Source organism: Myotis myotis, unplaced genomic scaffold, assembly GCF_014108235.1.
Source record: "Myotis myotis isolate mMyoMyo1 unplaced genomic scaffold, mMyoMyo1.p scaffold_m19_p_30, whole genome shotgun sequence".
In the NCBI taxonomy this organism is placed as follows: domain Eukaryota; kingdom Metazoa; phylum Chordata; class Mammalia; order Chiroptera; family Vespertilionidae; genus Myotis; species Myotis myotis.
In genome coordinates this window covers 1929400-1956063 of record NW_023416336.1, presented here as the reverse complement: position 1 = coordinate 1956063, position 26664 = coordinate 1929400, and the positions used below count along the sequence as shown (strand labels likewise).

Sequence of the window (26664 nt, the reverse complement as noted above, 5' to 3'; positions counted from 1 at the left end):
CTGCACACTGGCCTCTGCGGTTGGGGTGGTCATCAGATCAGTGACCTCTTGACAACAAAACCCCTTAATATATACATTGTTTGTTACTCCTCACCTGAGGATATTTTTTCAGTTGACTTTTAGAAAAAGTGGAAGGGAAAAAGGTAGGTGGGGGGAGAGAGAGAGAAACATCAATGTGAGAGAGACACATTGATCAGCTGCCTTTCACATGCCCCCCCCTCCCAAGGCTGAGGATCAAACATGCACCCCAGGTACGTGCCCTTGGTGGGGAATTGAACTCATGACCCTTTAGTGCGGGCTGACGATGTAACCACTGGCCAGGACTAAACACCTTAATACATACTTTAACCCGTACCTGGGGATTTTTACATTACAACAAAAACTGCTGGTTTCACCACTTTCAATCTCTTTGTGGATGTAGTATGTCCCCTTTCATCAGACACATCAAAGTATATCTGACCTGGTCTTATTTCATTTAGACCAGCCAGTCTGAGAAATCAGTTCTGGGAGCAAATGAAGAGCAGCAGCTTAATGCGGCATCTCTCCCAGCTGATGTCAGCGTGCGGCGCGCCTGCAGGCGTGTGGGGGTATTGGGGGGTGCAGGAAGGGTCGCTGGGTGGGAGGGTCTCTCAGGCCGCCGGATGTCTCTATGAGGAACCGTGTCCTGCCTGTGAGCACTGCAGGCCTGGCTGGCCGACGCCCCGACGGCCAGATCCCGACGGCTTCATCGTTGTTTCGTCCGCTCTCTGGGTGAGCCTGGAGAACTTCAAGTTCCCAGAGCTCCCTGGCACTGAGCTTGCCTGTGCCTGAACTCCTTCCTCTCTGCTCCCCTGGGCTGTCTCCCTGGGCTGCAGCTGTCCTGTATCCACCAAGCCCCGCAGAGGGGCCCGGGGAAATGCAGCTCGTCCGCACTGCTGTGCAGGGACTGGAAGCAGAACCCCTAATATGGAGTCATGCCTTTTACTGGCCTGTGGCTTTCCTTGTCCACTAGCTGGGTTGGTTTTGTTTTTAAACAAAACTAGTTAAATGGATCGTTTTGAGTTGTTCTGTTTCCCGATCCCCAGCGTAAGAACCTATAGCTGCCTAATTGCATGGCTACACCAGTGTGGTGATAGTGCCGACCACGGTCCCACAGGGCGCGCCCAGGTCACTGCCGCCCCGGAGGCACACCCTCCCGTCCCTGCATCAGGAGCCGGCGGGATTTCCTCGGATGCTGACCTGTGGTCACTCCCTTTTAAGATACCAGTGGGAAGCCTTGACTCGTTTGAAACATTTTGAGAGAGAACCCTGCTACTTACCACGCCGCTGCTGGCTCCCCCAGCATCGGAAAGGCCTGTGGCTCTGGGTTTGCATTTGGCCACAGCGGTGGGGATACTTTTGGAGTTGCCGCATGGAGCTGGGTGCCCACCACCTTTCACTCCTTGGACTGCTGATGGTCGCAAAGCCATGGTGGCCCCATCGCTGCCAGGGGCTGTCACCCGCTTCTTTACAGGCACAGTCACGAATACTCCCTTAGCCCGTGGTCGGCAAACCGCGGCTCGCGAGCCACATGCGGCTCTTTGGCACCTTCAGTGTGGCTCTTCCACAAAATACCACGTGTGGGCGCACACGTACAGTGCGATTGAAACTTCGTGGCCCATGTGCAGAAGTCAGTATTTTGTGGACGAGCCGGTATTTTGTGGAAGAGCCACACTGAAGGGGCCAAAGAGCCGCATGTGACTCGCGAGCCTCGGTTTGCCGAGCCGCAGTTTGCCGACCACTGCTTAGGCGATCTGGCCAACATCGGGAGGGCTGGCTCCGGCGTCCCTTTCCTTGTGTCCGCCCTTCCTGACTACTTTTCACCTCAGAGACATCGACTCTGGTCTGCCCCATCTGTCTTGGCGGCTCAAGGTCAGCCCTGTGGCCTGGTGGGTGAGTCTCCTGGGGTGGCCTGTAGACCTGTGATCTCCTCCTCTGTGGCTGTGTCTCTCAGTGTCCTGGGACTGCTAGTGGACAGGCTTGGTAAGGGGGTCCCTCAATCTCTGTGGCTGGAGACTTAGTAGAAAGGTTTGGTAAGTGGGGTCTGTCGCAGCTGGAGTAGGGGCTGCAGGGCCCCTTGGTAACCACTCTATCAGGGCAACTAGTCCTAGCAGCTGAGCTGGTGTAGTCGCACCAACCTGGATTTGACTCTGCTCTGCCACTCACTGACAGTGTGACCTTGGACAGCTCGCTCTGCCTCAGTTTACACAGCTGTAAATGGGAACAAGAATAGAATTTGCTCGCAGAGTTGTGGTGAGAAGAAACAAGAAAATGTCCAGGAAGGCCCAAGCATAATGTCAGGCACATAGCAAGCACCCCAAAAAGTACTTATCAATATGGAATTTGTACCCAGCTTGCTTCAATGATAACATCATCAGTGTTCTCTGAGCCAACTCTATACAGTCTGTGAAGTAGAGTTGTTGTGTGTTTGTTTGTTTGTTTTAAATAACATTTTCAGCCCTGGCCGGGTGTGTCAGTTGGTTGGAGTATTGTCCCATACACCAGGGTTCAACTCCTGTTCAGGGCACATACCTAATTTTAGGTTCTGTCCCCAGTTGGGGCACATACAGGAAGCAATCAATCAATGTTTCTCTCTCTCCTTTCCTCTTTCTAAAAATCAATAAAAAACATATCCCTGAGTGAGGATTAAACAGACCCACATAACTTTTTTATTGGAATGGAATTTTAAAATGAGAAATACAACTGCTAAATTCTTGTCTATACAACTGTTTAAAGCAGCACAGGGCCAGGGACTCCCCTGTCGCCCAGGTGCCTTGAGGAGTGCCAGGCTGGTGGGGCCCACAGATACCACTGAAAGTGGGTGGATGGCATCTTCCTCTCATGGTAGCCTTTTACAGTCACCACTGGCCATGTGCACGCAGCGCAGAGGTGTGGGATCATTGTAGGTGCATGTACAGTTGTAGGAGGTGACACAGAGATCCATGTGCCCTTTACCCAGATCCCCCGTGTAAAACCATAGGACAGTATCACAGCTGGGATACTGACATTGGTACAGTCAAAGCACCCCACAGGACCCCTCCTGTTGTACTTAGTCACACCTATATCCTTCCTGCTCTTACACCTCCTTAACCTCCAGAAACTGCTAATGTGTTAGAGCAGAACCTACGTGAGGCAGAGCCTCTGGCCCAGCCGTGGACGTCTTACCATAGACGCTCTGTGATTGATTATTGTGAGAGTGACATAATGAGCCATGCCATGAAAAACAAAGTCATACAGTCTAACCTAGCCCTAAACCGAGACAGCAGAGGTCCAGAAAAGGAGGCCAGAGACTCATAGTAACTTCAGGGGAAAAGAAAGACTTGGGAAGGTGCTTTCAAAGAAGGCAGGCTCAGCTAAGTCAAGAATGGATAAGGGTCGTCACGTTCCTAAACCATTACATTTCCCTTCCCTGCCACATTCACCTGGCATTTATTAGGTGCCTTTGAATATTTTTATTCTTTATCATATTTTAGTATTATCAGTAATTCACCTTAAAATATTTGGGCTGCTACACATGCTTACTTTATAAAGATTTATGATTTATTACAGCCCAGACGCGCAGCCATAGTCTCTTGCGATGACAGCACTTCCGTAGGGATTTCAGTTCTGCTTCCCAGAGGTTATTGGGAAACATGGAAATTTTAAAAAAATAACTTTAACTTTTCAATTACATTTGATGTACAGTATTATTTTAGTTTCGGATGTACAGCGCAATGATTTGACATTTATATAAATTATGTAGTGATCACGCTGACAAATCTAGTACCCATCTGATACCATACATAGTTGTTACAATATTATTGACTATATTCCCTATGCTTACTTTATATACCCGTAACTATCCTATAACTACCAGTTAGTACTTCTTTTCTAAAAATTTTATTTGTATTTTTTAAAATTACGGTTTATATTCAGTATTACTCTGTATTAGTTTCAAATGTATGGCATATTGGCTAGACCAGCCGTGGGCAAACTACGGCCCGCGGGTCAGATCCGGCCCGTTTGAAATGATTAAAACTAAAAAAAAAAAAAAGACCATACCCTTTTATGTAATGATGTTTACTTTGAATTTATATTAGTTCACACAAACACTCCATCCATGCTTTTGTTCCCGCCCTCCGGTCCAGTTTAAGAACCCATTGTGGCCCTCGAGTCAAAAAGTTTGCCCACCCCTGGGCCGCTAGACAGTCATATACTTTGCAAAGTGTTCCCTCTGAGACTTCCAGTACCCACATGCCACCAGACATAATTATTACAATATTATTGACTATATGCTCTATGCCAGGGGTGGACAAACTTTTTGACTCAAGGGCCACAATGGGTTCTTAAACTGGACCGGAGGGCCGGAACAAAAGCATGGATGGAGTGTTTGTGTGAACTAATATAAATTCAAAGTAAACATCATTACATAAAAGGGTACGGTCTTTTTTTTTTTTTTAGTTTTATTCATTTCAAACGGGCCGGATCCGGCCCGCAGGCCGTAGTTTGCCCATGGCTGCTCTATGCTGTACTTTATATCCCCATGACTGTTTTGTAACTACCAACCTGTGCTTCTCAATCCCTTCACCTTTTTCAGCCAGCCCCCAACCACTCTTCACTCTGACAACCATCAGTCTGTTCTTTGTATCTATGAGCCTGTTTATGTTCTGCTTGGCACATGGAATTTGATGTTCAAAATGTTCTAGAAAACTGGCCGGGGAGTGCCAGGCCTGCTTGGACCGCCAGCCACGGCCAGCCACTCACACTGTGTTTCCCTCCCAGGAGCCGGGGTCCGAGAGGACGTGTTTCTCATTTGGAGGGAGATGGAGGAAGCCTACAGCACGCTGGCCCAGATCCAGAGGCTGGTGGCCGAGCCCTCCAAGTCTGACATGGCCGCAGCGGAGAGCGGTGGGTACTGCTCATGTCCCTCCTGTGCAAGAGTCAGAGCTGCTGCCGCTTGGGGTGGGGCTGCTTCCAAGTTCTTGCCCAAGGAGTGCTCCTGAGCCCAACCTGCGGGGAGCATCTGGAGCTGTGGCGCGTGTGTTCATGCGCATGTGTACATGCGTGTGCATACATGTTTGTGTGTGGTTGTGCATGCGTGTGTGTGTTTTGTGTTTATGAAAATTATTAAATTAAAACTAGAGCCGGATAGTAGTTAAAGCAATAAAAACAGATTCTATCAGGAACTATTGCAATAGGGAAAGAGGTGATACAAACTAGGCTCAGTTATGAACACAACATGGAAAAGTCGAGATTTATAGCCATGGAGCAGTGTCAGGGTAGGTCAGTAGACAGAAAACCACTGAGAGGAAAGATCAGCAATCGGGGAGTGCTGGGGGGGGGGGGGGGACGGTGTCGGGGGGTGATTTCTGGCTAAACCGACCTGCTAGGTTTCCTGCTGTGGGCAGGCCACAGTGATCAGAGGTCACCTGGGGTATTGAGGGGATTCTGGCTAAACTGACTTAGCAGGATTTTTGCTGAAACGGGGCAATGCAAAGATAAGCAGGAAGTCCCAAGAATCACAGTCTAGTTGAGAAGAGGATTCAGAGGGGCCTGAGTTTTGGAGTGAGAAGAAAGTCCTTTGTACCAAGGAGCAGAGATAAGCATGACAGCAGATTTCTTGCTGGGAGTGAAAGGACAGTGGGGCCCCATCTTTCATTCAGTCCTCTAAATTTTCAATCTTGAATTCTATGTCCCATGAAAATGTACTTCAAAAACAAAAATAAAGACTTTTTAAGACATACAAAAGCTGAAGGACTTTATTATCTGCACATCTGCACTGCAGGAATGTTGGCAGCAATCTCAGGCAGGAGGAGAGAAAAATAAATGGAAATATGGAGCTATGCAAAGTAATAAAGAAACACCAGAAAGAGCTACGTGGATAAATATGTTATATTTTTCTATTCAGTTATCTTTAAGACAATTAACCATTGGAACAAAAATAGTGTGTCTGTAACAGATGTGTAAGTAAAATGTATGACAATAATAGCATAAAAGCTAGGAGAAGAATAGCAGCATTATCCATAAGTTCCAAAGATAAACAACCCATATGTCCACTGACAGGCAACTGGATAAACAAGATGTGTACTAGTACATACTAGTATACACAACAGAATATTAGCCAACTTTAAAAAGGAAGGAAATTCCGACACATACTACAACATGGATGAACCTTGAAGATATTATGCTAAGTAAAATATGCCAGACACAAAAATGACAAATATTATATGACTAGAGGCCCAGTGCATGAAATTCATGCGTGGGGGGTGGGTGCTATCCCTCAGCCCAACCTGCACCCTCTCCAATCTGGGATCCCTCTCACAATCTGGGACCACTGGCTCCTAGCCGTTTGCCTGTCTGCCTGCCTGATCACCCCTAACCGCCTCTGCCTGCCTGCCCGATTGCCCCTAACCACCTCTGCCTGCTAGCCTGATTGCCCCCTAACTGCTCCCCTGCTGGCCTGATTGTCCCCAACTGCCCTCAGATGTCGGCCTAATCACCCCCAACTGCCCTCCCCTGCCGGCCTGATTGCTCCCAACTGCCCTCCCTGCTGGCCTCATCGCCCCCTAACTGCTTGCTCCCCTGCGCCGGCCTGATCTCGCCCCTAACTGCTTGCTCTCCCTCACTGGTCTGATTGCCCCTAACTGCTTGCTCCCCTGCCAGCCTAATCGCCCCTAACCACCTCTGCCTCAGAACCTGCCACCATGGCTTTGTCCAGAAGGAAGTCGGACGTCTGGAAGATGTCCAGTCGACCCGGGCTAATTAGCATATTACCCTTTTATTAGTATAGATTCCTCTGATATGAGGTAAATTTATAATCAAATTTGTAGAGACAGAAAGTAGAATAGTGGTTCCCAGGGACCTAGGGCATGTGGAATGAGGAGTTATTATTTAATGGCTGCAGAGTTTCCATTTGGGACACTGGAAGAGTTCTGGAGTTTGATGGTGGTGATAGTTGCACAACAATGTGAATGTAGTTAATGCCCCTGAATTGCACACCTAAAAATGGTTAAGTTTAGGTTGTGTATGTTTCACCACAATTAAAAACAACAAACCACTGTGGGAACTTGCCCAAGCTAGAAAGTGATGGAGGCAGGACTTGAACCCAGAGCTTCTGACCCCAAGTTTAATGCTCTCCCAAACACACCGCCTTGGTCTATTGGCCATCTCCACCTATGCATGGGGCCAGTCACCTTAGGTAGAGAGGAAGTTAGATGAAGTGTAGCAGGCTCTGGCCTTCTAGTCTTGTGAACTGATTCTTTGCCACCCTTGCTTTGGAAAGCACGCTTCCTGAAGTGAGTGGGGTCCCCCAAAGAACGTTTGAGCATGGTGAATATTAAGGTGGGGGTGCAATATGAATGGCTGTGTAATCTGAATGGCTAATGAACTGTGATTCCAAAAATAGAGTCAGGAACAACCTCTGTTGGAAGTGAACCAAATCCAGAAGACATGTGGGACTCTAAGAAGTGGCTGCAGAAATATGGCTTAAAAGCCCAAAAGCTGTCATTTTATGGCGTCCTTGCTGACTGTTCCTTCCGCCATGCTGATGGAGTCGTTGATATAAAAGCCAAACCCGAGAACGAGTCCATGCAGACCAGTGCGGTAAGTGCACTCCCGCGGGGCCGTGCCTCTCTCGGTGCCCTGAGTAGGTAGGCGAGGCCTCCCTCAGGCCAGTGCCCAGGGCAGCACCAGGTTAAAGGCGGCGTGGGGGGAAGCTGCCTGGGTGTCCATGCAGAAGGACCGTACACTGCTGCTCACCGTACACTCCCCTGTGGGAGTGGAGGCCAGCTCTGGGAATGTTTTCTAGAGATAAGTGAACTATACAATAATTATACGTAAGCCAGGAGCTGGGCTTGTAATTCAGGCATTATGCGTCTCAGAAATATGCAACATTATTTCTAAGGAGACGCCCTGTGCTCCTCCATATTGAATGGAAGAAGGAAACTACTTGTGAAGATGCCCACAGCAGGCGTCCCTAGGTCCATCTTAAAGATGCCCCAATCCTAGTGACTGTCCGCCAGCACTTAGTGCATCCCCCGTGAGCACGAAATCAGGTCTGTGGGGGACCATCCACTGGGAGGGGGTGTGCATGTTGAGGTCCTTTGACAGCTGTAGTTCCATTGTGCCAGTGGGTCGGGAAGGAGCACAGCTTCTCTAAGTGCCTGACTCTGCTCCCAGGGAAGGATAAGGATCTATAGCAGCGGTTCTCAACCTGTGGGTCGCGACCCCGTTGGGGGTCGAACGACCCTTTCACAGGGGTCGCCTAAGACCATCAGAAAACACATATATAATTACATATTGTTTTGTGATTAATCACTATGCTTTAATTATGTTCAATTTGTAACAATGAAATTGGGGGTCACCACAACATGAGGAACTATATTATAGGGTCGCGGCATTAGGAAGATTGAGAACCACTGATCTATAGTAACAGCTCCTAAACACTTACACGCGTGAGTCAGTGGGTCTGGGGTGGGAGCCAAGAATGTGCATTTAGACCAAAGCCTCAGATGATGCGGAGGCTTCTGGTCCAGGGGCCACACGCTGAGAAATGCTAGATGTAAATAGAACCAAAACTGTCAAAAGTTCAGAATTATGGAGACTAAAAAGTATCACAATATGAAACAGGACATCGGAATAAAATGAATATTCTAAATGTATCTAAACTGAAGGAAAGCTCTTTGAGAAGGTAGGAAAGGCCCAGGTACCCCACTGCAGAGTGAAAGCCGAAATGCCAGCAACAGAGCAGACACGACTGGGAGAGGAAGTTGGGGTCCTTCTCAAAGGCAGGACACTCTATGTATCTCTAATCTCCGGTTCAAGGTCAAGATCGTCACTGAGATGTCTGTCAAGTTGGAGGTGAACCCCAGGCCCTCCACCACTCAGGCGGGCTGGCCACGGCTCCTCGGGGAAGGGCCTTTCTCTCAGGCCTGCAGACCACTCAATGTTGTATGTTTGTCCTTTTACTGCTGTGTGCTGACAATGAGCTGCAAGGAGGAAAATATAAAAACGGAATTAGAAGGAAAATGCAGAATTGACGCAGACTTGTCTCCTGGCATATATGCTGGCTGCAGAGTAATTGCTGGGTTGTAGGGACATCTCGTTGGTTTTCTGATTTTGTAGACATCACTTAGTAATGTCATTAGTTCAGGAAATAAGCATAACTAAATTTTCATTTTAAAAGGTACATTAGGCCCTGGTTATTTAAGAATATGAATCCTCAGAGAGAAGGTGGGGAGGGAGAGGAGTAGGGATCAACCAAAGGACTTGTATGCATGCATATTAGCATAACCCATGAACACAGACACTGGGGCGGTGGGGGCTTGTCCGGGGGGGGGCACGTGGCGGGGTGGGGAGGTCAATCAGGGAAAAAGGAGACATGTGTAATACTTTAAACAATAATCATCATCCTATTTAATAATAGACAAACATGGTAATTAACCATACCTCCGACATGCTTCCCATTGGCTGATCAGGGAGATATGCAAATTAACTGCCAACCAAGATGGCGGCTGGCAGCCAGGCAGCTGAAGTGAACAAGAGGCTTGGTTGCCCTGGCGATGGAGGGAGCCAAGGTTCCCCGCCTGCCGCCACCCAGCTCTGAGCTACTGAAGCAACAGCTCCAAAAGATACAATGTTTCAATTATAGAAGCTAAAAGATGGCAGTTAATTTGCATACACAGGCTCCAAGCGGTGGGAAGCCGCAGAACAGCGAGGCCTCCTGGCTCCGGGATCAGCGAAGCCGCGAGACCTTCCGGCCCAGGATCAGTGGAGCCGCAAGGCCTCACGGCCCTTGGAGCAGCCTCATGGGGGCAGCGCCGCAACCCCCAGATAGGCCCTGTTCTGTACATGACAGCGGTGGCGACCCAACCCCCTGATCAACCCTGTTCTGTGTGTGACAGGGTGCGGCACCCCAACCCCCCATGGGCCCTGCTCTGTGTGTGACAGGGGGCAGCACCCCAACCCTCCGATTGGTCCTGCTCTGTGAGTGACAGGAGGAGTTGCCCAAACCACCCCCCCCCATCGGCCCTGCCCTGAGCGTGACGGGGCTGCGCCCCAACATCCCCCATCAGCCCTGCTCTGTTCCTAACAGGGGGCAGTGCCCCAACTCCCTGATCAGCCGGCTCTGTGCGTGACAGGGGGTGGCGCCACAACCTCCCCATCGGCCCTGACTTGAGTGTGACAGGAGGCAGTGCCCCAACCCCCCAATCGGCCCTACCCTGAGCGTGACTGGGGGTGGCATTGCAACCTCCCAATCCGTCCTGCTCTGTGCATGACAGGAGGCAGCGCCCCAACTCCCCAATCGGCCCTGCTCTGAGCCCGACCATGGGCTGCACCTAAGGACTGGGCCTGCCCTCTGCCACCCGGGAGCGGGCCTAAGCCAGCAGGTCGTTATCCCCTGAGGGATCCCAGACTGTGAGAGGGCACAAGTGGGGCTGAGGGACACCCCCCCCCCACCAGTGCACAAATTTTTGTGCACCGGGGCTCTAGTCCTATCTAATAATAGACAAACATGGTAATTAACCGTACCTCCGACACGCTTCCCATTGGCTAATCAGGGTGATATGCAAATTAACTGCCAACCAAGATGGCGACCGGCAGACAGGCAGCTGAAGCGAACAGGAGGCTTGCTTGCTCCCATGAAGGAGGAAGCCAAGGTTCCCCGCCTGCCGCTGCTGGGCTCTGAGCTTGCACTCTAAGCAACTATGTTGCAAGTATAGACGCTAAACAAACCCCATGCTTTCAGCCAGCCGGCCAAGCTCGAGTTGCAACAGAGTTTCAATTATAGAACCCAAACAAACCAGATACCTGCTTTCAGCAGTAGAGGCCTCAGAGCTAGAGCCGAGCCTCAGAGCTAAAGCCGGCTTTCAGTCTCAGTGACAACCACAGAAGGTAAATAAATCCCAGAATAAAAAGAAAAAAAGAAAAAAAGGAGAGGTTGGGAGCTTCAGTCACCCACCAGCCTGAAAACGGCCCTCAGCCCCTCACCCAGGCACCCCAGTTGGGACCCCCACCCTGAAGGGGGTGTGACCAGCTGCAAACAGCCATCATCCCCTCATTCAGGCTGGCCAGGCACCCAAGCGGGACCCTCACCCTGATCCAGGACACCCTTCAGGGCAAACCATCTGGCCCCCACCCGTGCACCAGGCCTCTATCCTATATAGTAAAAGGGTAATATGCCTCCCAGCACTGGGATCAGCGGAGCCGTGAGGCCTCCTGGCACCGGGATCAGCGGAGCCGTGAGGCCTCCCAGCACCGGGATCAGTGGAGCAGCGAGGCCTCACTGCCCCTGTGTCAAGTGGAGCCGCGAGGCCTCCCAGCAGTGGGATCAGTGGAGCAGCGAGGCCTCCCAGCACCGGGATCAGCAGAGCAGCGAGGCCTCACTGCCCCTGTGTCAAGCAGAGCCATGAGGCCTCCCAGCACCGGGATCAGCTGAGCAGCAAGGCCTCACTGCCCTGGTGTCAAGTGGAGCCGCGAGGCCTCTCAGCACTGGGATCAGCAGAGCTGCAAGGCCTCCTGGGCCCTGGAGCAATGTGACAGGGGGCAGCGCCCAAACCCCGTGATCGCCCTGTGGCTCTGTGTGTGACAGGGGGCGGGGCCACAACCTCCCTATCCGCCCTGCTCTGTTCGTGACAGGGGAAGGCGCCCCAACCCCCTGATCGGCTCTGCTCTGTGCCCGATAGGGGGGAGCTCCACAATCCCCTGATCAGCCCTGCTCTGTGTGTGATAGGGTGCGGCGCCCCAACCCCCCCATGGGCCATGCTCTGTGTGTGACGGGGTGGAGCCGCAACCTCCCCATCAGCCCTGCCCTGAGTGTGACAGGGGGGAGTGCCCCAACCGCCTGATCGGCCCTGCTCTGTGGGTGGCAGGTGTCGGCGCCCCAACCCCCTGATCTGCCCTGCTCTGTGTGTGACAGGGGGCGGTGCCCCAACTCCCCTATTGGCCCTACTCTGTGCGTGACAGGGGGGAGCTCCCAACCCCCTGATTGGCTCTGCTCTGTGTGTGACAGGGTACGGAGCCCCAACCCCCCTGATGGGCTCTGCTCTGTGTGTGACAGGGGGCAGCGCCCCAACCCCCTGATTGGCCCTGCCTTGAGTGTGACAGTTGGTGGCGTCCCAACCCCCCAATCGGCCCTCCCCTGAGCGTGACTGGGGTGGCATCGCAACCTCCCGATCCACCCTGCTCTGTGCATGACAGGGGGTGGCGCCCCAACTCCCCAATTGGCCCTGCTCTGAGCCTGACCTGGGGCTGCGCCTAGGGATTGGGCCTGCCCTCTGCCACCCGGAGCGGGCCTAAGCCAGCAGGTTGTTATCTCCCAAGGGGGCCCAGACTGTGAGAGGGCACAAGTGGGGCTGAGGGACACTCCCCCCACCCCCCACCCTGCCAGTGCACAACTTTTTGTGCACCGGGCCTCTAGTGTATAATAAAAGGCTAATATGCAAATTGTCTCCTCAACTGGGAATTTGAGTGGGAGTTCAACCAGGGGCTGGCCAACCACCTGCGGCCCCTCCCTCCAGCTGGCCTGGCCCAATTGGCCATATTGGGGCGGGCCGGCTGGACCCCACCTGTGCATGAATTCATGCACCAGGCCTCTAGTAATAATCATAAAAGAATATGAATCCTTCCCATTGGACCTAGCTCACTGCCCCTTCTTGGCCACGCGGAAGTGCCCTCAGGCCTCTCCAACACGGATTTTCTCCTTCCCTCAACAGTTTTATGTGAAATTTTATAGGGAAAGTTTGAATAATTTGGCTTATAAATGAGGAATATTTTGCCTCAATTTTCTTGTGCTAATAAATAATAATGTAGTAAAAGTTGAGAAGTATACAGCGCAGCTATCCTCTTTCCCAAATATTGATGAAAAAAAGGGACAATTTTATTTTTAGTATTTGGGGCTACATATCTGAAACCAGATTTATGCCTAAAATTGTGATGTGTATAAGGTAGGGAGAACCCGAGGCCGTGAAAGAGGTAGATTGTGTAGGGTTCTCCCGCACTACCATGGGCAGGGCCTCATAGACTCTTAACCACAAAAACCAGTTTGTAGGTGCTGATCTAGGAAACTCGTTTGCACTGAGAAATAAATGACTAAAAAGGCCTCGCTGTGTAGCATTTCCAAGATAATGAGCAGGTGGGAGGAGGAGACGGAATGCGTTTCTAATTAGGACATTTCAGGCAAAGTCTAGTAACATGAAATTTCAGGGCACCCCTGAAATCACATCACAGGCACGGTTGCCTATGCTGCTCACATACAAAGCCAGGCCTGATGTTCCCAAACCCACTCTGGTCGCACCATCTCTTCCTCTAACAAATGTTTATTGAGCCCTTACTCTATACCAGGCAGTCTGGTTTGGTGGAAAGTGCACCAGATTTGGAGCGAGGAGACCTGGGTATGCACACTGTTTCTACCAGTTACTAATTATGAGATGTTGAGCAAATAATTCAGCCTCTTTTAGTCTCACTCTCCACATCTGTAGTAGGTGGTGTAAAGTCCAAATGAAAAGAAATGCCTGTCTGAGCACAGTGCCTGGTGCCCAGGAGACACCCAGCAGACGTTGCCTGTTTCTTTACTAAACGCACGAGAACTCAGAAATGAGCACTTAGGAATGCCCATGTGCTTTATACAGAAGTGGCATATTTGTGCTCTCATATCACATGTGACAAAGCGAAGTCACAGGGCCTCCGAATGGTGAGGCAACTCACCTGCCACCTCATGACAGGTGGAGGCCGGGGTTGAACTCAAAGCTGCTTGGCTCTCACACGGTGGTTTCCCCATTCTGAGACTCTGCTGCCTAACCCTGGATTCACATACCATAGGGTTTGGTGTGTTTCTACTTGGGAGTGTGCAAGGCACAGTCGGCAGAGGCCGCGTGTTGGGGTTGAGTAGACAGAACTCTCATGGGTGCCATCCCAGGAACGTGGTGAGAGTGAGAGGACATCCTTCCCCTGGGGCTGCGGGGAGATGAGCTTCCCCTCTGCCCACCTTGGCGGCATCAGGGCTGATTTCATCAATGCCCTCACCCCGGTTCGCATCCGTCACCACAGGGCCCCTGAATCTCACTCGTGTGTGGCTCTGACCTCCCTTTCCCGAGTCTCCCTTTCTCCCTGACTCCCAGAACCCGCCCACTGTGCCCTCTGAACCTAGAAGCCATCAGCAAACCCCTGGAGCCTCCGGCGATCTGAGGTGTTCCCTTCTCCTGCTTGTCTGGGTTCTCGCTCCCAGACTCTGGGTTCACTCCCCTCCTGTGGGCTGGGAGTGGGCAGGGGTGGGCAGTAGCCTCTTTGCTCCTGTTTGCTGCTTCTTGGTCATCCTCCTGCCCTCTTCCCATGTCATCAGAATGTACCATCCACTACACCTTCTGTGGCTGTCACCCACTGTGATCCAGGCCACCTCCATCAGTGCTTGGCGATGAAGCTTGTGGCTGCTGTCACCGGCCCTGTTTCAATTCCTAGTGATGTCAATACCATGTAGATGGCCCCGACCTTTCATCTCTGACCTACTCTTCTCCAACGACGTTCTCCTCTACTCCCTATATACCACTCCTGCCATAGGCTACCATTGACATTGTCATTACAAATAGCTGTGTAATCATAACCCATATAATCAATTCCAAAGGTCCACTGTTTGATCACTTTTTTTAGGTCATTTCCTCTGCTGTCCTAATTGCATCAACCTTTCAACCCCTCTGGGACGTCCGATTTGTTGTTTCTGCCCTCTCTTCTCTCTTCTCTCTATCCTTAGTCCCTCTCACACATCCTCAGCTACTTTCTCTCTCACATTCTTGCACTCCCTGGCAAAACCCCACCCCTGGTTAAATCCATTTCTGCCATTTCTGCCTTACACCTGTGCAGTGACTACAGTGGGCGAAGTAGGAGAAAAACACAGCCATGCGTCTGGCTTCACCTTCAATCCCTGACCTGTAACTTCAGGCGGGTCTTTTGTGCTGCAGCACAGTCCCATGTCCTCTCCCAGTCCACGCAGACTCTCATCCTGCCAGACGTCTACCTGCTCCTCCCTCCTCCAACTTCAGCATCTTCTCCGTGCTCGCTCTCAGCAGGCGACCTTGTTCTCCTAGCTCTGACCATTGGAGTGAACATCCATGAACACCTACAAACAGCTACAAATATCCTAGCATCTGTGTCTGGAGGTTCTCCTCTCCTTTCTTCTGGGATGGCTGAACTGCCCTTGCTTCTGTCTAAGACGAACCCCTCCATGTGTGCACTGATCCCAATTCCCTCATTCATTCATTCATTCATTCATTCATTCTCCCCCTTTCTAATTCGTATCATCAGTATTGCCCTCATTTCTAGATCTTTTCCATCAGCATATAAACATGGTGTTATTTGTTCCATCTTAAGTACTGTTCACCCTTTACTGGCCTCCAGCTCTGCCTCCTTAGCCTCATTCGTCAGCTCCTCTCTAGACTTCAATCCCCTAAGGGTTTTATACATTCCCACTCTCCAATTCTGCGCTTCTTCCACACTCTTGAATGCACTCCAGTCAGGCAAAGGCCCCCTCTCCACCAAAACTCACTTGGAAGGGATACCTGAGTTGTGAATCCAGGGATCAATTCTCAGTCTCTTTCTGTTATCAACACATGATGTAGTTTGGGTACTTCCTTGAATTCTCTTACTTACAGAAAATGCACTGTCCTGTTTTTCCTTCTGTCTCACTGCTACTCGTTCTCAGCATTCTTTGTTAGTTCTTTCCCAGCTAAATGCTGAAGGCCTCGAGGTGCCGTCCTCAGACCTCTTCCTGCCTGCACTCATCCCCGGTGTTCCCCCGCTGGAAACAGCAGCTTCTCTGGGGCACAGACGGGGTTGCACACATGTTTCTGACATCATCATGACATCTAGCACAGGCCTCCGTATAGAGCAGACCCCAGTGCACGCTTGGTTGAACCAGCAGTGGAATGATTTTACATGGGAGTGAGTGTGATGAGCTGTATGACTAAGGCAGAGATGGAGGTGCCACCTGGAGACTCTTCGTGGTGGAATTGTTTCTGAGTGGCTCCTGTCCTTTGTCCTTTCCATAGGAGACCAATAGGAAGACAGTCCATGCGAAATACTGTAGCAGATTTGTCCATGTGCCCTGGAAGGACGGGAGCTTGGTCCACGTCTGCGTTACCAAGGAGAAGTGCACATGGTACACCGAGAGAATCCATGCAGTCCTGGCCCAGATCCGGCGCAGGTTGGTGTGTTTGCAGAGGGTACAAGAGGTCTGGTCTCTCTGAATTCAAATCTGCTTGACCTCTTTGTAAAAGCGTAACCAAGAGAAATGGCCAGTAAACATGTTAAGTCAATTTGCTGGTGGTTTGCCGGTGGCCTTGTTGTTAATACCAAAGGGTGATGTTTGGATTCAGATTCTTAAAGACAGCAAAGGTGTAGTTAACATGCTGGTTGTGCATCACTGTAGGCGGCTAAGGAGCGCTTCTCCTCAGAGTTGTGGGCGAAGGTATTGCGAGACTGTATTCCATCGGTCCTCTTGAATATTACACTTCAGGGCAACTGTTACAATGTGAAACATTTGATTATAGTGGAAAAATTTATATGGATACTAAAGGCCCAGTGCACGAATTTGTGCACCAGCCTCGGCCTGGCTGGAGATCAGGCCGATTGGGCTGTTTCGCCCAGTCCCAATCAGGCTGGCCCGGGGGAGGAACCACAGGAGGTTGGCCGGCTGAGGGAGGTTGTTCAGTTGACCAGGCCTAAAGGTCAATTAGGCTTTTATATATATAGATATGCTTTTTAGAAATCAGCTAAAAATAACTTCATGTGGTCCCTCTCCACCCTGCTGTTAATATTTGCTGTGGCCTCAACCTCAGACCCCTGGGAATGATCCACCTCATGCTTTCACCTCCTGAGGCAGGGACAGCTTAGACCATGAGGACCAGATCCGTTCAGGTGCATGGGCTCCAGGGTCAGAGAGAGCTGGATTCTAATCCCCACTCTGCACTTGCTGTGTGACCCTGGGCAAAGTTGTTGATATTTTTGTGCATCAGTTTCCTCCATTATAAAGTGGGAATATAATGCCATTTAGAAATGTGTTCTCGCCAAAACCGGTTTGGCTCAGTGGATAGAGCGTCGGCCTGGGGACTGGAAGGTCCCAGGTTCGATTCTGGTCAAGGGCATGTACCTGGGTTGCGGGCACATCCCCAGTAGGAGATGTGCAGGAGGCAGCTGATCGATGTTTCTCTCTCATCGATGTTTCTAACTCTCTATCTCTCTCCCTTCCTCTCTGTAAAAAATCAATAAAATATATTTAAAAAAAAAAAAAAAAGAAATGTGTTCTATGGATTAGATTAGAGACTAAATGTAATGAGTATAGGCGAGGACCAGCCTGCAGTAGCTGCTTGGAAATGAGAGTTCCCTACTTCCTTCTGTGTTCTCTGCTGTAAAGGTATAGGCTGCAGACACCTGTCTCCATATTAAGTCTTTGGAGCCCCAACTTCTCAAAACCTAGTTGGTAATGGGTTATTGGTGAAGGGTTACTCAGAAAAATGAATCCTTATGTCTAGAGTCATCTCTGCCTATAGTTTCAAGGTTGACTTTTGGGAGGAGTTGTTTGGATTTCAGGTCTGGGAAAAAGGATGCTACTTAGGAGACATTCTGCCTGGCAGCTGCCAGGTCTTTTGTCCCTATTGTCACACCAGGTTTGTTGGAAAGTCTTCTCTCCTTCTCCGTTTCCCGTGGAGAATTGGTATCATCTCTCCCTTAAATGCTTGTGGAATTCACCACTGAAGCCATCTGGGCCTGGAGTTTTTCTTTGTGGGAAGGTTTTTAATTACGTATTCAATTTCTGTAAATGCTCATAGAGCTGATATTGGTAACTTGTCCTCTTTATTTTCTAAGCAGTCTGGCTAGAGGTATCCATTTTATTCATCTTTCCTTTGGTTTTGTTGTGTGTTTTTCTCTGCAGGGTTTTCTCCTTTCTATGCCATTACTTTTTACTCTCACCCTTTTTATTTATTTCTTTTCCCCTACTTTGGGTTTAAGTATCTTAGAATGGATATCACTAATTTGAGATCTTTCTTTCTAGTGTAAACATTTATTTTCCTTTGTTTGTTTTGCTTTTATTTTATCATTTTTTATTTTTATTGATTTCAGAGAAGAAGAGAGAGGGAGAGAGAGAGAGAGAGAGAGAGATAGAAACATCAATGGTGAGAAAGAATCATTGATCAGCTGCCTCCTGCATGCCCCCTACTGGGGATCGAGCCTGCAATATGGGCATGTGCCCTTGACCAGAATAAAACCCGGGACCCTTCAGTCTGTAGGCCGACACTCTATCCACTGAGCCAAACTGGCTAGGGAATAAACATTTATTTTATAAAATTTCCTCTGAGTAGCTCTTTAGCTGTCTCTCACAAATTTTATTATGCTGTATTTCATTTCATTCAGTACTCTCCAGCAGTGTCTGTCCTACTAATTCTAGTTGCCTAGACCTTGCTGAACTCTGAACTCAGTTTCGGGTATTTTTGTATTCACTGTTCCCTCGCCCAGGCTTTGCCTGCAGCCATGAATTTAGGTTTGCCTCCTGTGATGGAAGCCCAGCCCGTCCCCAGAAGCAGCCCTGCACACACAGCGGCCTGGCACATGGTCACTGCAGGGGTCTGGGGCGCCTGGCATTGTGCATGAGGTCCATCGAGGCTCCAGGAATGCGCTGGTGTTACCAGGGATTATGGTCAGCAGGGCTAGAAGGAAAGTGGTCTGAAGTCATAGCTGAGGGCTTCAGACTCTCAGATGACTGCAAATTATTTACTTTTGAATTTGGAACCCAGTATTGGATTTATTTTCTGTCCCATTAATTTTCCTGGTTCTGTTTTACTTGGAATGATGATGGTTAGGGGAGGGGGAGTCAATGAGGGAACCAGCCCAAATGTAGGATTGTCCACAGAAACCCTTCAACATGAGTAATCCACCCACAGGAGATTGTATATAACAGCGCAGCCCAGCTCTGGCCTCTGTAGGCGTCTCATGAAGTTCTTAGGAAGGTGCTCTCGCTCCACAGGCCCTAACCATTCACGTTCAAACTACTTCCTGCCTAGGATTGAATGGCTACAGGCTGGGAGTCGAACCCTCTTTGGGAAAGTGTATAAGGACTGCGTCTACATCCTCATTGATACGTCTCACTCAATGAAGGGCAAACTGGACTTGGTGAAGGACAAGATCATCCAGTTTATGCAGGTTAGATGAGCTGCCAGCCCATGCATTGGGGACTGTGTATCATGAAAACAACTCCACTGGTCTCACTGCTGTGGGAATGGGAAGTGCACCGGTGAGGTTTGCACTAAAAAAAATCCACAGGAAAGCCGGTCATTTCAGGAAAAGGCTCCTTTCACCAGCGAGAACCGCCTGTTCTCCTTGGCAAGCAGACCTCCCTTCGGCGGGTCCTTTCTGTAACACATGGCTTATCAAGGGAGCTTCTGTGTCCACTGCTGCAGGTTTTCTCTGTCCTGAAGTCTGTGCGTGCACACACCTTCATGGTTTTCATCTGTAGGCCACACTGGAACTTTAATTCCCAGTGGGTGAAGGTGCTACGTGCGCACAGACACAGCCTGGCGAGCAGGAGCGTCCCGTGCTCACTCCTGTGCTGCCTCTGGCTTGTAGGCCTGAAGCAGATGCCGTGTGTCCTAACCCCAAGTTCCCACACCTGGAAATGGGCATCACAGCACTGTCACGGGCCAGCAGTAGTGAGGTATTAACCACAAAAAATAATGGGGGGGGGGGGGGCGTGGACAACTACAAAGTGCAGCTTCTCATTGGGAAGACCTGTCGGAGAAATAGGGGCTGATGGGAGGCAAGTGAACAGAGTTACGTAGTCATAGCCCTGCCAGAAAGATGGCCAAAGTGGAACTCTGCTTCGAATTTCTTTTTCTTAAGCATGTTGCATTTAGTGAGAGCACTTGGTGTATCATTAATATCAGTCTTAGAGACAGTTGGGGGCGATCGGGCCAGCAGGGGAGGGCAGTTGGGGGTGATCAGGCCGGCAGGCAGAAGCAGTGAGTGGCAATCAGGTAGGCAGGCAGGCGAGCGGTTGGGAGCCAGAGGTCCTGGATTGTGAGAGGGATGTCTGACTGTGGGCATCCCCCAAAGGGTCCCAGATATGAGAGGGTGCAGGCTGGGCTGAGGGACACCCCCCCCCCCCCCCGTGCACAAATTTCATGCACCGGGCCTCTAGTATACATATATGATACATAGTGTATATTCATGCTTATATACATTTGTAAATGTTTACTATCTAAACTGTGTCTAACTTACTTAAAAGCCGCCTGTACCAGAAAAGATTTTCTCTGTTGAATGTAGTTTTTACCTTCTAGAACTGAAAATAGATATCATGGTGATTAAAACTTATCAAACCATGACCTGTCCTAATATTTTCTTACATTTGAGTGATTTGATGGTTAAATAATAATTGTCTCTTACAGGAACAGCTGAAATTTAAAAGGAAGTTCAATTTTGTGCAGTTTGATGCTCACGCAGTTGCTTGGCGGGAAAGACTTGTTGACATCAATGAAGATAACTTGCAAGGGGCTCAGTCCTGGGTTAGAGACATGAAGGTGAGAAGGACGGGGGCTGGGAGAAGCAGCCGCTTGATCCCTGCTGAGCTGATCCTGGGGAAATCCCAGGGAACGTGCTTTGAGCTGCGAGAATGGCAGTGGCTTCATACACACACACACACACTCACCTGGTTTCCTCAGGCCACATGGGCCCGTCTCGGTGGTCGGTGTCTTTCGAGGGGGTGGGCCTCTCCGCAGCTCCACAGCTCCGAGCCCAGCCCAGCCCGTTCCTCTGCAGGTGTCGAGGGCTTGTTGCTCCCTCCTTCCTTCCTCGGCTGTGCTGGTTCCCACCGGGGCCCAGGGTGGCAGGTGCCCTTCTCCCCACTCCACCACGTGCAGACTAAGGCTTTGGGTCTGTGGGGAGGCAGAGGGAGGGTCTCTGGGGATTCAGGCCGCTGTTCCTCTCCCCCATCCTGCACCATGAAGGAGACGTTCTTGGGACTCCCCCAGGCTCTTCTGTGAGCACCCTGGGGTCTGTGGTAAAAAAGCCAAGAGAGCACAGATTCCCCTGTAGCTGTGGCATCCAGGCCGAGTACCCCTGGGCAGCCTCCACCGATTCGCAGTCATCCCAGAAAAACTCTTCTTACGAGTGTCTGGCTGCATCCTGGCCCGGAAAGCCAGTGCGCCCCGCCTGACTGCAGGTGCCGCCCGCCCTGTATTTTGGCCCGTTGCTGCCCTGTGCCCTCTGGTGGGTGTGACAGCTGTCCGGGGGCCTGCCACTTGTCTGGCATTTTCACTGCGAGTTTGGGAGTGGCATTCCTGCCAGTGCTCTGCACCCCTGGGCAGAAACCACAAGAGTTTTTAAAACTTACAGTTTCTTTGTTGAACCTCCAGATTGCTAACGATGGCTCACTTGTGTTTGTGAACACGGGTGTCCTGAATCAGTCCTGGTTTGAAACAAACATATCCCCGCCGGGGTGTGCTCAGGCTGCAGGGTTAAGCCATGCTGGCAGCTGGATGAGCAGTGGCTGTGTTAGTGCCTCACAGGGACCTGCACTCCGAGCTCTGCCGTCAGGACAGGGGGGCCTGGCCCTGGCTTCCCCCAGCCCCAGGACCTTGGAGGGAGGCCTGATGGCACACCCAGGGGCTGGCTTCTTGGGATGCCTGGGCTTAAATGATTATCTCAGTATCATTTTCATGCATCTTTTATTTCACAAGCACTTCCCTTTCTTTCTGGAAGCAGAACGTAACATTGGTTTGAGATCTTTCTTGAGATTCAGGTGCGTGCCGGCTATCTCTCCCTCTTTTCTGTAGGTCGGGAGTTCCACAAACACTCTGCATGCCCTGCAGATTGCTTTTGCTGATAAAGAAACACAAGCAATCTACCTTTTGACAGACGGGAGACCTGACCAGGTACTGATCAGAGCTGGGGACAAAGAGGGACTCCCCAATGCCCTGACACTCGATGCTGGGAAGGGATTGGGGCCTTTTAACCTGCCATCTAAAAGCTGTGGAAAGGTGTTTCCTTGGCTGAGGGTCCCCGAACCGAGGTGAGAAAATACTAGAGCAATTCCTTTGTCTAAGGAAGCACTGAGGACAATGTATGTGGCCTTGAGTGCTGTCTGGTTAATGGCCACACACCCACAGGCCTGGAGACCAAGCCATGTAAGGAGCTCTCCGCCTTCCATTGAACTCTGGTTTACATTTTATTATAAACGAAGAGGGAGAAGAGTCTTTTTCTTTTTTCCTCCGGGGACTCTGAATCTAAACATGTCACTGCACACGCCCTTGGTTTTACCCCTAATGTTAACTCGGTGATCATTTAAAGGGAAGCATGCCTTGCTAGTGAAATGTTCTTTGTTCTGTTTAGCCTGACTGGAAATATTTGAAAGTTTCAGCGGAGTCTGTTCTTCTTCTTTTGAGCTTTGTGAATGAAAGACTAATGCTCTGGGCATTCAGTAAATACACACATTTGCAGGCCAGGCCATGTAAATTAACCACTAGAGTGAATTGGTACCCACTCGTTTCCTTCACATGTGTGCATGTGAAGACAGCTGGGCCAACAGTGTGCAATACCCTGTGCCCAGTGGTCCAGGGATTACATAGCAGAGCTCGCCGCGGCGTTAGACTTACTGTGGCCGAGACCATGTATGTAAAGTTGTACTTGACATGATTTCCCATCCACGTCACTGTACTTTCTCTCAGAAGCAGAGTGTTGTGCCCTGTGATGTTCTACGTGTGGCGCCAGGTGTGAGGCTGCAAAGGTGCCTAGGTCCCTGCTTAGGGAAGCTGGCACTGCAGGGACGTGCTGGGGCGTCCAGTAACCCGACAGATGGGCGTGCTGGTGCTCTGCGATGTCTGAGCAAAGAGAAGACAGGCACGTGAGGAGGGGACATCCCGCTGCGTCTGGAAAGATGAAAAGGAATGTTGTAAACAGAGGAGGTGGCTGGTATTCTGGGTAGAAGGAGCAGAGGGGCTGTTCAGAGAAACAGTGTGAGAACAAGGCAATGAGAGAAGAGTGTCAGGCAGAGCCTTGAAAGTTAGGTTGGGGAGATTGTGAAGGTCCTAGACGGCCACCTGGAAAGGTGGGTTTCACCACAGGCGGGGAGGGGTGCTCAGAGGAGCGTATGGTTCTGTCCACTGTGCGTTAGACATATGCCTGTCAGTGCCAGGGGCAGAGAGACCTTGATCACTGGTCAGGAACCACCTCGGGTAGGAGCATCAGAAAGGGGGACAAGGAGACTCTCTTCTGAGATGAGATCGTGGAAGTGGCCTAAAGGACTCGGTGACCGATTCGGGAGGGGCTTGTGGGGCCGGCCGAGTGAGGAGAAGTGGGAGCAAGGGAGAAAGAGGTCAAGCTGACTGATTTCTGGTTCTAACGATGATGATGTCAACTGACTTGATTTAATGAAGGCTTGGAGGTTGCTGGTGGAGGAAGCCGCGTTTGAGCACTTGTAGTTCCTGGACGGCCAGAAGCCCCTAGAAACAGGGGGCTGGGGGCCTGACTCGAAAGTCATCTGGACAAGAGGTCCTTTCTTGTTAGCAGACTCCCACTGACTTTATTGCAATTTAGGAGATATAGACCAGCATAAGCATAAGAAAGAACAAAAGTGAAATCATTCACAAGTCAATTTTGCTTTTAAAAAATCTAATATGTGCAAATCTTTCAAGTCATGAGAAATTCTTAAGAAACATCATTCTCAATGACTGCACCATATTCCACTATAGATTTCATAAAACATCCACCTTCAAAATTACTTTGTTTATGTAATTTTTGAATAGTAATACACTGACATGGTGTAAATTACAAAGGTACACAAGAACATACAGAGAAAATTCTCCTTCTACTTCCTGTTCACCAGCTAAGAGGCAATGGATGTTACCAGTGTCTCCTCTCTTCTTTCAGAGATAGTTTGTTTGCCAGCAGATATGTACTTATACATACGTTTTCTTTAAAATATACAAGTGGCAGCATGTTACACCACAGCTCTGAGGACCCTTATTAATAAAACAATATAAAGAGCTTCCTCATTGTCTTATAGCTGCCTACTATTCTTTCACATGGCTACTTAGCCATGTCCCCTGAAGATGGACATTTAGGTTGTTTTCAATCTTTCTGTTATGAACAACATTGCAAAAGTAACTGTGCCTACTAGTATATATCGTTGTGCATATGTGTGAGTATGTGTGAAGGGTAAATTCTGAGAGGTGGGCTCAGGCAAAAGGAATATGTTTTGATAGATACTGCCAAATAGCACCCCGCACCCCCCAAGAAGATGTAGCAAATAACACCCCTGCTAGCAGGATATTGAATCTACTTCACAAGATGCTGTGAGGATTAACTGGACATTGTGCCCCAACAGACTGCCCAGCACACAGAAGGACACTTAATGGCTCTTTGTTCGCTCTCTGTGGGAGACACACTGACCATGGCTTGTCTGAAGCTGGAAATTGCTCTGTTGGCGGAGATCTTTGGAAGCCACGTGAATATCCAGGGTCCCCACTCTGTGGAATCCTTATTGTCAGGAAGTTCTACTCCTGGCCTCTGACTGCAGTCCTGTAGGGGTCTCATGCATAGCCCAACATCCTAAGTTTAGGCACACCTAAAGCTGAGGGACTTGGTTCGTTAATGTTTCTCCCGGATTCTTTCTCCCACCCTCAGAGGGTGAGGACCATGTCCTCGGTCTCTGTGCTCGCACTGTCTGGCAGTGCTGGCTTTCCGTACTGACTTGAATTGATACCTTGCTAAGAAGCCACTCACTGCTTGCTACATAGGAAATTACCAGCTGAGGTTTTACTATCTTCGAGCAAATGCTAAGGGATTTTACATCTTTTTTTTCTCTTTCTCTTTTTCTTTCTTTCCATCTCCTCTTCGCCTCTCTCTCAAAACTTTTCATTTCAGCCACCTGAAATGGTTATAGACCAAGTCAAATTTTTTCAGAAAATTCCTATTTACACCATTTCCTTCAATTACAATGACAAGATGGCAAACGACTTTCTGAGAGAACTTGCTTCTTTAACTGGAGGAGAGTTCCATTCCTACCAGTTGGGCTCCAGGGATGCCTGTCCTCCGGAGGCTGAGCAGGTAAGAGCTTGATGAGCTGAGAAGAGTGTTCACTTAACTGCCCGTGACAGTCCGGAGGCCCAGGAACCACACCTTGACGGGGAACAGCAACCACAAAGCCAATGAAGTCGCACAAATGGATCCCTTGACCGTGAGTACACCAGTGTCTGTCAGGGACCCCTGGGCTAGGGTCCAGGTGAGCATGCAGATTCCTGAGTCTCCCTCCGTAACTACTGAGTCAGGCTCTAGGCACAGAACCCCAAGGCCTTGCTATATTTTGTTTTCTGCTCAGGTTTTTATTGTGGAAAGCTTCAAACTTAATAAAAGTAGAAGAGTACTCATCCCCCGCCATGTCCCCATCAGTCAAATTAAACAATTATCAACATTTTGCCAAACTTTAGGAATCTGTATTTTTAACAAGCAACCCGGGGGATCTATATGTGAAATCTGTTAGCCACTGCTGTTTATGGACATATGTGGGATACTTTCAAAAAATTCAGGTACTAGGTAGTTGTCTTCTAACTTCTTTGACTATATAACCACGTGACCATCTGATGAAGCAATTCACTCTAATGGGCGAATGGGAGAAAATAAATAAGATTCTATTTTTAAATTTTCCAGTCTTGACCTGAGGATATATATTTCAAGAATGCTCTTTTCAAGAATGTGTTTTTCATCTCATTGTCTGTCCTGAGGAGTGAGCCAGAATACTGATTAGTACTTGCATGTGATGAAACTACTGGATTCTGGGGAATGAATCATCCAAGAGGATTGTAGGGAACAGAACTCAGAGTCCACACAGAGATGGAAATAGTGACTATTCCCATAAACTAGACTGGAAAACCTTATTGCTCTATGGGCATTGGCTGGAGTATGCAAAGGGGTCTTGCCTCAGTATCGGGAGCAACCAAACACTGATCCAGCGCTGCCTAGGAAATCTTAAATGCAAGAACCAAAAGGACCAAACTGTTTCCAAAGATCTGTACTGAATCCCCGAACAAACCTCAAGAATAAGAATAGGAAAGCAAAAATGTCCACCACTCAACAAAGTGAAATTGAAAATGTCTGGTATCCCATCAGGTAGTACAGGTATGCAAGAAGCCCGAAAATACAGGTGCATAATGAGAAAATGTAAGCAGAAAAATAAAGACATATCCATAACTGGCTCAGATGTTAGTGCATTAAAACAGTTAATGTTATTGTATTAGATACCTATGCAAAGTTAGGGAGAAACATGGATGATACAAGTAAGATACAAATTGAACTTGTAAAGATGAAAACTACAGTGTATGAGATGAAAAATACATGGAATGGGATAGACGGCAGATCATATGTTGCCGAACAAAAGATTGAAACTATCCAAATGTAATACAGAGAAGAAAAAGAATCCAAACAAAAAAAGAGGTATCAGTGAGCTGAGGAAAAGTTAAAGTTGTCTACTAAATGTGTAATTGAAGAAACAGTGGCCAGAAATGTTCCAACTTGGATTAAAACTATAAACCCACAGATCCAAGAAACGTACTGAATCCCAAACACAAGAAATATAAAGGAAACCACCCTAAGTCACATCAGAATCAAACTGCTCAGAAACAATGGCAAAGAGAA

General features: G+C 49.3%; 1 protein-coding gene across 1 annotated transcript in view; it reads left to right on the top strand.

Moving 5' to 3' along the window:
- The window catches only part of VWA3B (von Willebrand factor A domain containing 3B), a 134856-nt gene that overhangs the window by 43450 nt on the left and 64742 nt on the right, over positions 1-26664 (top strand). Inside the window, exons 8-14 of the mRNA XM_036302281.1 lie at positions 4780-4905; positions 7403-7599; positions 16035-16189; positions 19044-19182; positions 20424-20555; positions 21810-21908; positions 24898-25080. Of these exons, the coding sequence (XP_036158174.1) occupies positions 4780-4905; positions 7403-7599; positions 16035-16189; positions 19044-19182; positions 20424-20555; positions 21810-21908; positions 24898-25080 (1031 nt within the window). The remainder of the gene's footprint in view (positions 1-4779; positions 4906-7402; positions 7600-16034; positions 16190-19043; positions 19183-20423; positions 20556-21809; positions 21909-24897; positions 25081-26664) is intronic.